At 39.0% G+C, this 12746-nt stretch overlaps 1 protein-coding gene and 1 non-coding gene across 3 annotated transcripts; both read left to right on the forward strand.

Moving 5' to 3' along the window:
* Positions 1-590: 590 nt before the first annotated feature.
* On the forward strand, positions 591-696 carry LOC131234097 (small nucleolar RNA R71). The gene has a single exon (XR_009165510.1). It is a non-coding gene; the product is annotated as a small nucleolar RNA R71 (small nucleolar RNA).
* A 4485-nt stretch (positions 697-5181) lies between these two features.
* LOC131233242 (large ribosomal subunit protein eL13z-like) lies at positions 5182-10667 on the forward strand. 2 transcript variants are annotated; one of them, XM_058229889.1, is made up of 6 exons: positions 5182-5338; positions 7103-7218; positions 7366-7499; positions 8045-8203; positions 9835-10100; positions 10483-10667. In XM_058229889.1, the coding sequence occupies exons 2-5, from the start codon at positions 7110-7112 to the stop codon at positions 10054-10056; spliced, it is 624 nt and encodes a 207-aa protein (XP_058085872.1). In that variant the 5' UTR covers positions 5182-5338; positions 7103-7109; the 3' UTR covers positions 10057-10100; positions 10483-10667. The 2 variants fall into 2 exon arrangements, with proteins under 2 accessions (XP_058085872.1, XP_058085871.1); XM_058229888.1 differs by lacking the exon at positions 10483-10667 and having other exon boundaries at positions 9835-10322.
* Positions 10668-12746: the final 2079 nt, after the last annotated feature.

Consider the following 12746-nt stretch of genomic DNA (forward strand, 5'->3'; position numbering starts at 1 on the left):
CATTATTAAGTGCTCCAAAGAAGTAAATTTGTGGAGGCATTTAAGGTGCATTGGGCGCATTAATTTGAGGTCCATTCCTCCAACTAAGATTAGGATAGTTACGCAAATTTGGATTATACGTGTTTCCAATTAGTTGCATAACTGACCTTTGGTAATTATTTATAGCATTTGCTTGATCATGCTCATGCGTGATATTTTGTACAACTGAGATTATTGGACAATCCTTTGTGTCATGGTCTGTACCACCACAAATGCTACAAAAATTACCTAAGGAAGTGTTTGCTTTAACCATATCAACCTTCCTAATTTCCAAGGCTTCGACCTTTCTAGCCAATGCAGCGAATTTTGCATTAAGGTCGTCTTCCTCTCTTAGGACATACATTCCCGCTTTCTCTCTAGGAATGGGTCTAGTTTGGTCTGATTTAGCAGAGACATCCCATGTCTACGTATTCTCTGCTAACATATCTAGAAAATCCCAAGCCTCATTATGATCTTTGTCAAGAAAGGTTCCACCACACATCATCTCTATGAACTGACGGGTATCCATGGTGAGCCCCTTTCGGAAAGCATCAATCACGTGCCATGATTCATAACCATGATGTGGACAAGTAATTAGAATGTCCTTGAAGCGCTCCCACGCTTGAAAAATAGTTCATTCTCCTTTTGGGAGAATGACATGATTTCTTGTTTTAGTATATTTGTTTTGTGCTTGGGAAAGAACTTTTTCAAAAACTCTCTACTTAAGGCTTGCCATGAAGTGATGGTATTAGGTCTTAGAGAGTTGAGCCATGCTTTGACCTGATCCTTTAGAGAAAATGAGAATAACCTAAGCTTAAGTACATCCATATTGCCATTGTTTACTCGTAACGTTGCAATTACTTCCTCAAAGTCTTCGAGGTGCAAGTAGGGGCTTTTAGAATCCAAGTCATGAAACTTAGGAATCAATTAAATCACACCTGGTTTAAAATCAATGTTCCCTGTGTGAGTAGGGAACACTATGCAATATGGTAAAGTTGATCTCTCAGATGTTCACGTAAAGTCCGTGGTTGGTTTAACACATTCCTATGAACTTCATTTTCATCCTCAAGAGGAGGATTATTTTGATTTATAGTTGGATCTGACAGATTTGGATTTGGATTATCAACTGGGTCTGCCATGGAATCCAAGTGATGTTGAGTGCCTCTTCTAAGTGAATAATAAAGGCCTGGAACTAGTCCCCTTCAGAGGAGAGTCGATTGTTTTGATCCTTACTCTAACGAGACATAAATCATCCACACCACACAACAAATACAAATAATTCAAATCACAAGTATAATACTTGAAATAAAAAAAAAAAAACTTAAATCAACAACCCAGGTGGCAGGGCCGACCATGAGGGTTCAGTCCACAAAGCAAAATAAATCAACAACCCATGTGGCAGAGTCGACTATGAGGGTTCAGTCCGCAAAGCAAAATTAATCAACAACCCAGGTGGCAAGGCCGACCACGAGGGTTCAATCCACAAAAAAATAAATCAACAACCCAGGTGGCGGGGCCGATCATGAGTGTTCAATCCACAAAGCAAAATAAATCAACAACCCAGTGGCAGAGCCGACCATAAGGGTTCAATTCAAAACAAAAATAAAAATTAAAAATAAATAAATAAATAGAAAGAAGAACATATTGCAGAAATTAAACTATGCTAATATGGAAAATAGATTCAACGGATAATCTTTGTGATCAAACAGCAACTGTAGGACAACCATAGCACTTGGGTGATAAAATCCCAAGCAAGGCAACCTTATGTCATAGTTAGTGCTTGAAAGACCCAACTGAATTTATTTTCAAAAAAAGAAAAGAGAAATTAAAAAAAAAAAAAAATCTACAGAAAATCTGGAGGGTTTAGAAGAAAACTTACCTTAGTTATCTTGCACAGATCTGATCTATCTCAGTCTCTCCCCGGCAACGGCGCCAAAAACTTGATTGCTTGCCTCCAAGTGCAGAGGTTCATAAGTAATATCCTGTGAATACAGGGTCGATCCCACAGGGAGATGAATTGCGAGAAGGAAAAAATCAAATGCAAAACAAACTAAGTAATAAAAACTAAACTGATGATTTGATTTTGGGATTTTTGAATGGATGTAATTCAACTGAATAAAAAACACCCAAGCTTCAAAGTTCCACACATAGGTTAATGTTCCAAAATCATGATGACTTGGATAACACAACTAGGATCTGAGCACTATGGTCAGCCTAATCGGAAAATAAAACACTTTAAATATTTTAATAAATGATATAAAAGATTAGAAAATAATGGATTTGCACCATTGACATATATTCTCAAGCGCCAGTGATTTTAAGTATTCAATATCTATAGGATAATGAATATCAAAGAAATATAACAGGTTGAGAACATCTCCTATCTAGGAAATCTGATTAATCTAGGGTAAGCCTATCCATCAATGTGGATCTCATATGATGGAAACATATGGATCTTACAAAAGGATAAAAAACAAAACCTAAATAATAGATAACATGCATACACCATTCTTCTCATCATTAAAACAATCAATCATCATAACTTAAAGAAATATTAAACCCATGTGCTTCCCTTCTAGCTTGGGCTAGAGGGAACTTAGAAAAACATAATTAAATTACAGAAATAAAAAGCAACAAGAAAGAAAGAAGAAAAATTGCAAATAGAAAAGATCTAAAAGGAAAGAAACAACTTATAAAGCTTTAATAAAACTAAAAACTCTTTAAAAAACTCTAAATATTGCTCTTGAATGCTTCTAATGATGTTTAAGAATGCCCTAGGAAGCCCTATTTATAAGTAGGGAATTCTAATTTTTGTACAAAGTTGAAAAACCCTAGACAACGCCTCAAATATAATTATTTTTCAAAATAGACTTCTCGCTGCATAGTTTGTTTAAAACAGACTTCCTGCTGCGCAGTTTTTCAAAATAGACTTCAGAGCTTTAGAATACACTTTTCAGGACAATTTCAGGATTCTTCACTTCAAATCTTCGATTCTTTTCATTCCTTACTTGGTTTTCTTGAATCTTTGGCATGTGAATTCTTCAATCTTGGTCTCCTAAGATCTATCCCTTGCCTTGGTAATTATTGAGCATTAAATTCATGCTTTTAACACCCTTTTTCAATCTAAGCTCTTAAATTTACCTTGCAACACATACATAAATAAAATAGAACATTAAGCTGATTCATGTTCATAAAACCAAGATATAAATGGGGAAATTTATGCAATATGATTATTGTCCGTATTGCTCTTATTTGTCTATTTTACATGTACCAATTGGATGGAGAGAATAATTCGCTTAATATATGCACTCAAAATGTTCCTCTAGGAATGATTGTTGTGCTAAACTAGGTCTACATAGTCCATGTGGATGATGGATGAGATAACACTTATAAAATGATGGTGACCCATCATTATGCTAAAAAGGTTTTTCTACAAGCTAATGAGAAATCATTTGAAAGGTTGTAAATGAAGATAAATGGAATCCATTTCACATTTACTCTTATTTTAAGTGTAAATGACTTAATTGTAAATGAAATACTTTGAAATTCAAATATTCTGTTGAGATAAAAACAAATGGGATGAATTGAAATGCATTGAAAATTTTCATTATATAGACAAAATCATATTTAATATCCAAATCAACTTCAATATCCCAAATTAGTACACAGATGATGTTTGACATAATGATTGTAGCAGAAGTTTATTAAAACATTTAACTTAGCAAAAGATTATGAAATTTTGAACCTCCGCGGGCCACAAATGTAAGGATCAAGAAACGAGCAATATTTTGTAACTGTCTTTTTAGATATCAAATGTTGGGACAGTTTTAATTATTCTATTAATATGATTTTAGTAATGTAGCTGATAATTGAACTGCTTTAAAATATTATTAGTGAAGTGGGGTATCTTTCACTTTTTTTTTAAAATTTCTTTTTTTTCACACACCCCCACACACTCACACCTTAGTGGGATTTCACCACCTATGGGTACTCGAACCCTTGACCAGGTGTTGAAACTCATGACAGTCTACCAGTTGAGCTATGAATCAGGGTGTGTTTACTCTAAACTCCATATTTACCTCCATTTATCTCCATCCAAACATACTTTTTATGCCATTCAGTCATTCGCTCGTATTTACTCCCATCCAAACTAACCCGGAATCGGATTTCGTTCAGTTGAGCCTATTGTGAATGTATGTGGATTATCCAAGCCGTCCATCTGTTTTTCCAGATCATTTTATTGGTTGAATATAAATTTTAAATATGAGGAAATCTCAAGTGGACCACACCACATGAAACAGTAGGAATAATGACTTCCACCGTTGTAACCTTTTTAGGGCCCACAGTGATGTTTATTTGTCATCCAACCTGTTCATAAGATCACACAGAAACGGATGAAGGTAAAACACAAATAAAATCTGGATCCAAAACTTCTGGAAACTTTCAATGGTAGAATTTCGATTCACACTTTTTCCCATGGTGAGGTCCACTTTAGATTTGGATACACTTTATTTTTGGGCTCAAGCCCTAAAATTATCTGTTAAAATAGATGGAAGGAGTGGATAAAATATGTCAATCAGGGTGGACCCCACAGAGTTTACTCAGTACACAATCCGCTTCCAACTAACCCCTAAGCCTAATCCTCCCTCTGACTCAGCTGCTTAAAAAAAAACCTCCACCTGTGTGTAGAAGTTATTCACTCTATTTCGCTCTAGGTACTGACGTCTTTACCTGCTTATACATTGTGGTGGATGAACTGTCTTGCACATGCCATCCAACCGCACATTAAGTGGGCCCCACAATGATGCCGAAAATGCTATAAAAAACAGGCCCACGTGATGGATGAAATGGACAGATATTTGGGCGTCCAACTCTCATGGTGAAACTATCTTTTAAACGGTTCGCATGCAACAAACACATCAATGTCCGTAGAATGAGAAATACTTCTGACACTCTGGTAGTGTGGTGTATGATAAGCAGAAGTTAAAAATCATATGTGCCACGTACACAACATTTTCGTAGATTTTATGAGTTACCGCGTATCAAGCCTCACAGGCGGCCCGACTATTAATTAAGCCGCCTATTAGAATAAGCTCAATCTTCAAGACCATGTAAATGAACCGGCGTCAAGAAAACCCAAGTAACTTTTATGTTGTTTCATCTCTCCCTAATCTCAGCCGTTAAAAATCTAGGGCTTCTACATTTTGAATCTTTTCTTCTTTAAAACCAATGAGCAGGAAGGGTTTAACGAGAGAGAAGTGAAGCTAGTAGCAGCCCGGCGATTTCCCCGATTTCCCGGTAGCCGGTCCATCATTCTCCAGTAAGATTTTCGCCACGGCGTCTCTCTCATTTCATTAAACCTCTCTCTCAGTTCATTAAACCTCTCTCTCTCTCTCTCTCTCTCTCTCTCTCTCTCTCTCTCTTAGGGCTTCAGAAAACAAAACCCTAGAAAAAGCTGCCACTGTTGTAATTCCTAGGTTTTGATTTTCATTCCACTGTTCGATAATCTCCTTCTTCTTTTTCTCTGATCTGTGTCGATTTTTCATACAGGTTTTTTTTTTTTTTTTTGGTTGAAAAAAGATCGGATTTCACTGAAAAAATGGAGAAGAACTTTGATACTCCGCCGGAGTGTGATGGATAATACGCAGGCACTTACAAATTACTCAGAAATTGCATACTGGCGTAAAAGTAATTCAAATAAAACTGTCCAAATAATGATTCCCAGTTTAGGTGTACCAAGAACAAAAATTCACAAATATTTGATTTATTTGACTATCAGATTGGTAGACATTTACTGGACGGTTGAAAATGAAAAATATCTAATGGTCCTACTTACAACATACAAGCTTTCACCAATCAGACGTGAGGATTGTTCAAACAATCTGATTTTGGGACTGTGACTTACGCGACAGTGGATTCCACTATTGTGCTTGTGTATCAAGTGTCATACGTTGCCTGAGCATCATATAACTCCCTGAAAAAAAATGATGGTAGAGGCTTTTTTGGTTGCATTATTTAGTACCATATGAGCAGCAGCACCAACCGGTTCCCCATCATTGTCTGTAGTACTTTATGTATACTCCTACAGACTTCTAGTCTTTATTTTGTGGAAATGGCACACTGATGAAAAACTCCCCCCGCCCCCAAAAAAAAAAAAAAAAATCAATCCAAACTGCTGCCATAAAAAAAGATTAAAAAAAAAAAAAATCGAAACTGTACCTGTGGGAATTGCACATGAACCTTTCATGAAGAAGTGCATGCCAAACCAAATGGCACTGTTCCTTTTTGTTTACAGGGTTGTCAATCCCAGAGGAATCCATGGAAGTTTTCCTTATCTAGGTCTTATTTTTTTCTCTTTTAAATTGATTTAAACTCCAAACACCTCTTAAGTTAATATAAATGCTTTAAATGATATTATGTAGCGCTAATGCTGTGTTCTCAAAATCGGAATGGGTATCATTTTATTTTAGGTCGTGTTATGATTACCCAATGATAATTTCCATGGTCACAAAAGAAAATAGGGTTCCAAGAAAGGGGTGCCTTTTCAGATAGCAAGTCGAATCCTTAAATTTATCAGACAATAATCACCTTGTTTCTTGTGCCAGAGAATTTTGGCTATAGATAAGATTAAGGATTAGTGTGTGGAATCCACGTATCCAAATAACCCAACCGTCTTCTTAGTGAAAAACAATTTCCATTTCGGCATGGATTATGAGTATCCAAATGTGGCCAGACACTCATAATCATGGGGTGATTTTCTTTTAACCACTAAAGTTGACTCACTGACTCACCCATGTTTATATTGCTTCACAAAGTGGATTAGACAATCCTTTCAAGTTTACAAGTTTGCAAAAGCATGGAAGATTGAGATAAAATAGATGAGCATAAGCCTTTGTTCTTATATAACATGTGATTTTGTGTTGGGGTTCATTAGAATATATTTGTTGATGGATTGGTACATCCAATTTTTGTTCCCCCCCCCCCCCCCCTTCATTTTTTTGGGTTTGTGTCTGACAAGTGGCTCCAAGTATGAGCAAGCTCTTCTTACTGGTGTTTGTTTCTCTCTTCTGTTATCATTGTTCAGGTAAGCCATGGTGAAGCACAACAATGTTGTGCCCAATGGGCACTTCAAGAAGCACTGGCAGAATTATGTCAGGACTTGGTTTAATCAACCGGCTCGCAAAACCAGAAGACGCATTGGTAAGGTTTTTATTCCCCTTCAAAACTTCTGTATTTTGTGATGGCCTTTCATTATGTTGCTTTCCGCAGCTCTTGTTTACTGTATACGCTTTCCAATTCATTTTATGGTTGATCATGTACATGGTTGCGTTGTCATGAAATTGGCAGCTAGGCAAAAGAAAGCTGTGAAGAAATTTCCCCAGCCTGTTGATGGTCCCCTTCGTCCTATTGTTCATTGTCAGACTTTGAAGTATAACATGAAAATTAGGAAAGGCAGGGGATTTTCTCTTGAGGAGCTCAAGGTGAGACAAGATTTTATTGTCAATTCTCTTGTAGCTTCAAGGAATGACTAGGGTGCTGTTGCTTCCCATGGAATTTGATGTTGATTTTCTTGAAATAACAAGAAGCAAGTTTATTATCTGAATTCCAGAGGAGGGCCTTGTACATTTTGTGTTGTTTACAACAGAGGCATTTTTGTGTTGCAAATTTATATTGGAGGATTTTATTTATTTATTTATTTTCGGTGCTGCTCATTGGCAAAAATATCTTTTCTATTTTCAGTAACTCAGAGCCTTTAGACTGCGCATTTTTGTGTTGCAAATTTAAAATAAGTTTTTATTGTTTTGGCGGTTTCAGGGGATTTTTCTTTTTTGATTTGTTTTTGAAGAACAGGTACTCCCGCTTCTATTAATTTTCAGTGGAGTCTTTGAAACGTCGGTTGTAATTTCATCGACTATTATTGTTATTTCCATATTTCCATGATGCTTCTATTTCCCCTGGTGTGATGCTTCTCTTATCGTCATGAATTTGTGCATTGTGGATCTAGTAATTCTGGACTATTTTTCAGGCAGCTGGCATTCCAAAGAAACTTGCCTCAACCATTGGCATTGCAGTTGACCATCGTCGCAAGAACCATTCTCTGGAGGGTCTTCAAGCTAATGTTCAAAGGCTGAAGACTTACAAGGCTAATTTAGTTGTCTTCCCAAGACGCGTGGGCAAATTCAAGGTAACCTAACTTATTCTCTCTATGGAAGGCATCTATTCGCAATGATCATTCTCTCATTTGTTTAGCATACATCCCTAACGTGAGGCCCTGCTACAGGCATTGTCAGTACAGTATTTTGAATCATACTCTCCGCACTTGCTAATGCGACGCATGCTTGTGTGATTTTGGCTGTTCATCAGCTAGGCTGCCCTGTTTATATGCTGTGCCCTGAAAATCAGGCCAGTCATGTCATTGGTTGGGTCTCACACGAATGAAGAATGTGGTTCTTTGTGACCGAAAAATATTTGCGATATACATGTGGTCCTTTCCTGGTTGACCTGATGGGCCTGATTTTTATGGCTGGTGTTATAAGCATTGAGACCAATGGATGGCACATGCACACGATGGTCCCACCTGACTAATCATGTCCTGGATCTTGCGCACCTAGCGCATTGGTGTTGTGTGGAAGGTAGTAGTTTAAATCCTAGCATTTCTTCCCTAGTATTTTTGAATAACTAGTGAGTTGTGGTGCATAGAGGTGCAAGTATGTTGTACATCAACCTTAAGCTAAGCATCCAATCTGTGGGCCCCGATTTAGATGGCTTCTAAGCTACACAGATTTAATTTCCTAAACTGTTTGGTTGATGGACATTCAGTGGACAGTTGATATAGGAAATAGTGAAAATGTCCATTTTCGGCCCATGCTCCATCTGAGTTGGGCACAATACACTTTAAATGGTTCATTTCTTTAAATTGACTTGCAGAATAATTGATTGTGCGTTATGATCATCATATCAGTGCAGTCTTGGTCCATGCTCCATCCACAATGGGGTCCATGCTTTAAACGGTCCAAAATTGGCATGACATTCCTTGGATGAGTTGCTGCATCATGGTTATTTTGATAGTTAAAAGGTTAAAAGTGTATTCCATGTGTAGCATTTGCTTGGTCCATATGTGTCCATGTGAAGGGACTTGGTGCACGCCCATCAAAAGGAGGAAAAAGGAAAAAAGAAAAAAAAAGAAGGAACGACTTAGTGCATGGATGAAGTCACATCTCATGAATATGATTTTGGGTATGAGCAATCCATAGTGGATCCCACAATTTGGGTGGGTTGGCATTTGAGGTGCATGCACTTGTACAGCAGGAAAGGACCCACCACTGTGGTTTTGGTATAATGCCCAACATACAAGACGTGTATGTAGCCTGTGATCAATGAAAGCTTCGAATCTTCGAATTGAAGCCCATGAACCATGAAGCAGATGGCCTCGTAAAGGAAGAATTCAAGAAGTAGATGTCATGGAGGGCCCCTTCCTATTTTTCTAAATTTCAATCTCCTGTTTTTTGTTGTCCAGGCTCTTGCATGAACCCTTTTCTTTATATATATTTCCTTCATGGAGTTAGGGGTCCACTGTTGCCTGTGGCATCCAACCCATTCAGCAGTGTCGCCCTACAATGAAAATTGGTATGTGGGGCTGGTTCCTCTGCGCAGCTGTTGCTGATGAAAAAAGTTCAGGCAACTGGCTGTGTGGGGCTGGTATGGCATCCAACCCGTCCAGCAGGGTCACCCTGACATGAAAATGACAGACGCCTCAAAAATCACACATATCTAATAATCAGGTTGTTCACTTCTAGATCTCTTTTCTTGCTGCAGGCCGGTGATTCTACTCCTGAGGAGCTGGCAACAGCTACGCAAGTCCGAGGTCATCTCATGCCGATCGTACGTGAGAAGCCATCTATCGAGTTTGTGAAGGTGACAGATGAGATGAAGTCATTTAATGCCTATGCCAAGCTCCGCATTGAGCAAGTGAATCAGCGGCATGTTGGTGCTAGGATGAAGAAGGCTGCTGAGGCAGAGAAGGATGAGAAAAAATAAGGGACAAATCGAACAACATTGTAGCTTTCCAATACTAGGAGCAGGTACTTGAGACTTTTCTGCAGCACAAATTTTTGAGGCTGATTCTGATTGCCGGAGGGTTTTTTTTTTTTTTTTTTTCCCGATATGGTACTCTGAAATTTGGATAATTTGAGTTGTGCATTTGCATTTCTTTCATACATGGGCTGATTTGCAGTTTTGAGTATTTATAGAAGCAGGCATTTGTGTACTTATCAATGCAGGTGCATGCAACAGATTTTTGGTTCCTTCATGGTATACTTAATAGTTCTGTTTGTATTGTTTGGCTTATTAAACAATTCATTTATATGCCGTGGGCTATGGTGCACTCAAAATAAGGGTCCACACACAACATAGTAGTCATGATAGCATATTTTTCATTTATGAAACACAGTTTCATTGCTGGAGATTGCATGAAGTCCTCTGTTGCTGTTGGAAAGATAGATGAAGAAATAATAGGATTTTGAATTCACCTTAAGACATTTGCATTCACAGTTCATTTGATTGTTCATGTATTTTGGTGCATGCTTATATATTCTAATGTAGTTCTTGTCAAGTGTCAAGGCACATCCAAGTACTCCATTTTGGGCTGATGTCTATGATGCCTTGGATTCTTGAGTCATGGCATGTGGGCGATCCGCCCGTTCCAGTTATTGAGATCTTTCATCCGCTGGGATGGATGCGGGCTTAAGGGCCTGTTTGGATGCAGCAAAAGGGCTGTCCTGGATAGGCAAATCATGGATACACAGTCATGCATATTGTTTGTCAAACCCCCTGGGGAGTGGGGAGTGGGAATGGGAAACATGTCTGTCACATATGGAGCATGTGTACATTGGAATGTTGGCAATGTTGAATGTGGCACATTGGCATGCGGTACATGCTGTCCCCTCCACAACCCTGACAGTCGGGCCCACCTCCATGCATGCATTGTATATCCACGCTGTCCATCTGTTTTGACAGCTTATTTTAGGACATGGTCCCAAAAATGAAGAAGAAACAAATCTCAGGTGGACCACACCACAGGAAAAAGTGGTCATTGATTGCCTTTCATTTAAAACTTCCTAGGTTAATGGTTAATAATCACTGTTTCCTGTGGTGTGGTCCGCCTGAAATTTGTATCTGCTTCATTTTTGGGACCATGCCCTAAAATAAGGCATCAAAACAGATGGGTGGTGTGTATATACAATAATAAATTGAGGTGGGCCCTACGGTCAGGGTCCCACCGACATGCTGGTTTGGGAGTCGCAGCCATAGGTATTTTCTCCTTTTAGGAGAGGCAATCTCTGGGCAGCCGTGCAAGATGTGGATCTTGTATGGATTTAGCTCCTGGTGATTGTCCTGTGTAGGCTGCATCGGACAACTGGCTCGAGATCTCCGTTGAACAAATCCTGCCATCTTTTCATGGACTTGTTGTATTAGACATTTTTGTTGTGTTTGAGACAGCTGGGTTGCATGGGAGAAAGTCGGATAGGATTACTGGGCAGGGGCAGCTTTTCAAGCTCTGCACAACGGGCACCACATTTACAGAAGTTTGCTAGAACTCATTATAGCCGCTGTGGATCTGAGGTTGTATTCAGTGTTTGATCTGATGAAACGAAGTGGAAGGTGGCTGCTCAAAAATCTTCAAGAATCCTCATCAAAATGGAAAATCACAGACTTCAGAATGGAATGGGCCACGCAGCAGCTGTCAAGGAGATGCTCCCTATTCTCCGCTGAGAATGGGACTCAATCTTGTAAATGGTGTAGACCCTAGATCCATGGCTATAGTCGTGATGCATCCTATTGCAGTCCATGAGGATGTATTCTAATAAAACTCTTTAGGGAATCCTGCGTCATCAAGAGATGATATCCTGGAGAGGAATGTATGGGTGTTAAGGAGGTTGACATCCTAACTCTGGCTGGCATTCTTTCTACAATGCCCACGGATAAGCAGACAGGCTGTGATATCACGGGTTTCTGATCCAACACCTGTCCCCCGTCCTCTTCCTCAATGAACTTGCAACCTTGTGGGCTCCAGCGGTCTGACTTCTCTTGGTTGGCCTTGAATCCATACCACGGGCACGGATTGGATTAGGCTCAATTCAGGAAGGCCCCATGCTTGACTCACATTTGCATGATGTGTGACCAAGTGGCGGATACCATTTTAAGTGGGTGGGTGGGGTCGGGTCAGGTTATGAGTTGGGTTTGGGCTCGAAATCTTGGGAATTATTGGACGTATGAAAAGAAAATTATCCAACGGTCCTGTATCAGCAAAAAAGTGTCCACGTATCAGAGGTGGGGAATTTTAAACCAGTCTGATTTTGGGAGTGTAACGTAGTTAAGTTGGCTTCCATATTCTGGATGCTTTAGATTAGGCTGATGTATGACAGTTGTATAATTTCTGGGTGCATAGGATGATTATTCTCCAGGGTATCAAATAATCCTTCTTCCCGAACAATGAGAATGGACTGGGTTGGGTGGCTGAGTGAGGCATAATCTTCCCATGCACCAATTACATATAGATGGTACAGATAGGTTAGCCCATGAGATCATCTCTCCTTTCTCTTACCCTTGCAATTGATCCCAGGGAGGTGCTGGAAGCATTTTCATCATTTCAATTATTTCATGCCATTGCCAAGTAACAAGTTTTCTCATTTGCCTATGGCTGTACTTATGATACAGTATGAAGGGGG

Source organism: Magnolia sinica, chromosome 18 (assembly GCF_029962835.1).
Source record: "Magnolia sinica isolate HGM2019 chromosome 18, MsV1, whole genome shotgun sequence".
In the NCBI taxonomy this organism is placed as follows: domain Eukaryota; kingdom Viridiplantae; phylum Streptophyta; class Magnoliopsida; order Magnoliales; family Magnoliaceae; genus Magnolia; species Magnolia sinica.